Raw genomic sequence first — 1,808 nt, forward strand, 5'->3', positions numbered from 1 at the left:
TGAGCTTGCCAGGCAAGCACTTATTCTACTGAGCTCTCTCCCCGGGTTTCCTCACAGTCTCTTGAGGTGACGAAAATGGCCAACACCGGCTATGATGGCCAACAAGTCTGTCAATAGACTGAAAACCATAAAGTGCGCTGTAAGTGCTTTTAAGAATTCAACCAATGACACAGTTGCATTAAAAAATAAACCCTCCATGGGGCTGGAGGGTCCTAGCTTCCATCATCAATGCCTCAGGCACAAATACAACACACATACATGAAAAATTACAAAGGAATATAAAGTTGAAAAAAAGTACAGTTTATGTAATGTTCAGTACAGAGGAGAAGAGGAATGGGACGGGGAGAAGAAAGAGGGCTACCAGCCACCTTAGGACTTTGAAGATGCAAACCAGATCTGTCACCTCAGCCTGTGTGAGGAGCCTTCTCCCCAGCCCAGGCCATCTCCCCTTGTCACTCCCTGTGGGGTCAGTCCCACTGGCCAAGTCTCTGCCCCCATCTACAGCACTGCCAAAATTTCCATCACACACAGGCCCCTTCTCTAGCCTTTTGAGGGATGGTGACTCATCTGCCTGGCTGGACCCACTGTGCCTGGCACACAGTAGGTCAAGTGAGAGATAGACAGGTGGATGAGGGGTGCCCTGGATCTTGTTACCCCCATGGATCCCACAGGGTTCATCAATGAAACCTTCAGCACCAGGAGCCACAGAAGTGTCCACAGCTGGAGAGGGCCAGCTAGGGCTGCACCCTCCTGCACCCCTTGCCTGCCCCCACACCGCTGAGCTCCTTCCCCATACCTCCACTTGAGCCTCATCCCAGGCGTCCAGGCGGACTGACTTCACCTTGCTGATCTGAGGGATGCTTCGGTGGATTCCTGAGCAGCTCAGGCAGATGAACACTCCCAGGGTGTAGGATGCCCAGTCAGGGTCTGGAAAGGAAAGGCCAGAGGTCAGGAGGCACAGCCAGACACCTAGGTCGCCAGAGCCCTGGCAGGGAGGCTCAACCCCCATCTGCGCAAGGCCAGGCTGGAGGAGCGATTCCAGGGCTGCCCTGGCTCTGTGGGCCCTAACCTACGGCTCTGCATCCGTAGAGTAGTAACCCACCAGCTCACCCCAGCTGCCCTCATGTGGACAGAAGTCTCCTCAGAAACCCACAGCATGTGCTGGAACCTATGAGCACAGGCTCCACCTGGCTGCCAGTAGGGCCCTGGGCACCTCTGTGCACAGCAACTATCCCAGGATGATGACGGCAGCAGGACCTAAGCTTGCACCCCAAAGTGTTTAGGCATATGCTTCTAGATGTCTTGTATGCTTCACAAGGCTCCACCTGGGTGTGGAGTAACAGGCAGGCACACTTGTTACCCCAGCACTCGGGCTCAAGCCACATGGCATGCGTGGGTCCCGGCTTAGTGCTATCTATGTTTGCAGGTTTCCATTTTTCATATCGAATTCAGCAAAGTGACCCCTGTGGAATGTGGCACTTGTTAAATTCCATTAGTGGGCGCTTGCTGGGAGACTTGGTGGTTTTCTTCCCATTTGGAAAATCCCATGGTATCAAGGAATCAAAAGGGCCAGGGGTTGTGGGGGGGAGGCTAATGGAGGCTCAAGAATCAGGAGATAAAGGGAGGGGGATGGAAGAGGGGGAGGGAATGAGGAGGGGCAGGAGATAAAGGAGAGGGAGAGAATGAGGAAGGGGAGGGAATGAGAGGGGGAGGGGATGGAGAAGGGGGAGAGGGAGGGAATGAGGAGGGGGAGGGGATGAGGAGAGGAAGGGGAGGGGAGGGGAGGGGGAGGGGGGGGGGGAAGAGAG

General features: G+C 54.9%; 1 protein-coding gene across 4 annotated transcripts in view; it reads right to left on the reverse strand.

Annotated features, from left to right (window-relative positions):
* The window catches only part of Adap1 (ArfGAP with dual PH domains 1), a 38,356-nt gene that overhangs the window by 25,509 nt on the left and 11,039 nt on the right, over nt 1–1,808 (reverse strand). For all 4 annotated transcript variants that reach the window (XM_023713425.1, XM_004629586.2, XM_023713427.1 and 1 more), the window contains exon 2: nt 797–927. In XM_023713425.1, the coding sequence (XP_023569193.1) occupies nt 797–927 (131 nt within the window). The remainder of the gene's footprint in view (nt 1–796; nt 928–1,808) is intronic.

Source organism: Octodon degus, unplaced genomic scaffold (assembly GCF_000260255.1).
Source record: "Octodon degus isolate 3935 unplaced genomic scaffold, OctDeg1.0 scaffold00031, whole genome shotgun sequence".
Lineage (NCBI taxonomy): Eukaryota > Metazoa > Chordata > Mammalia > Rodentia > Octodontidae > Octodon > Octodon degus.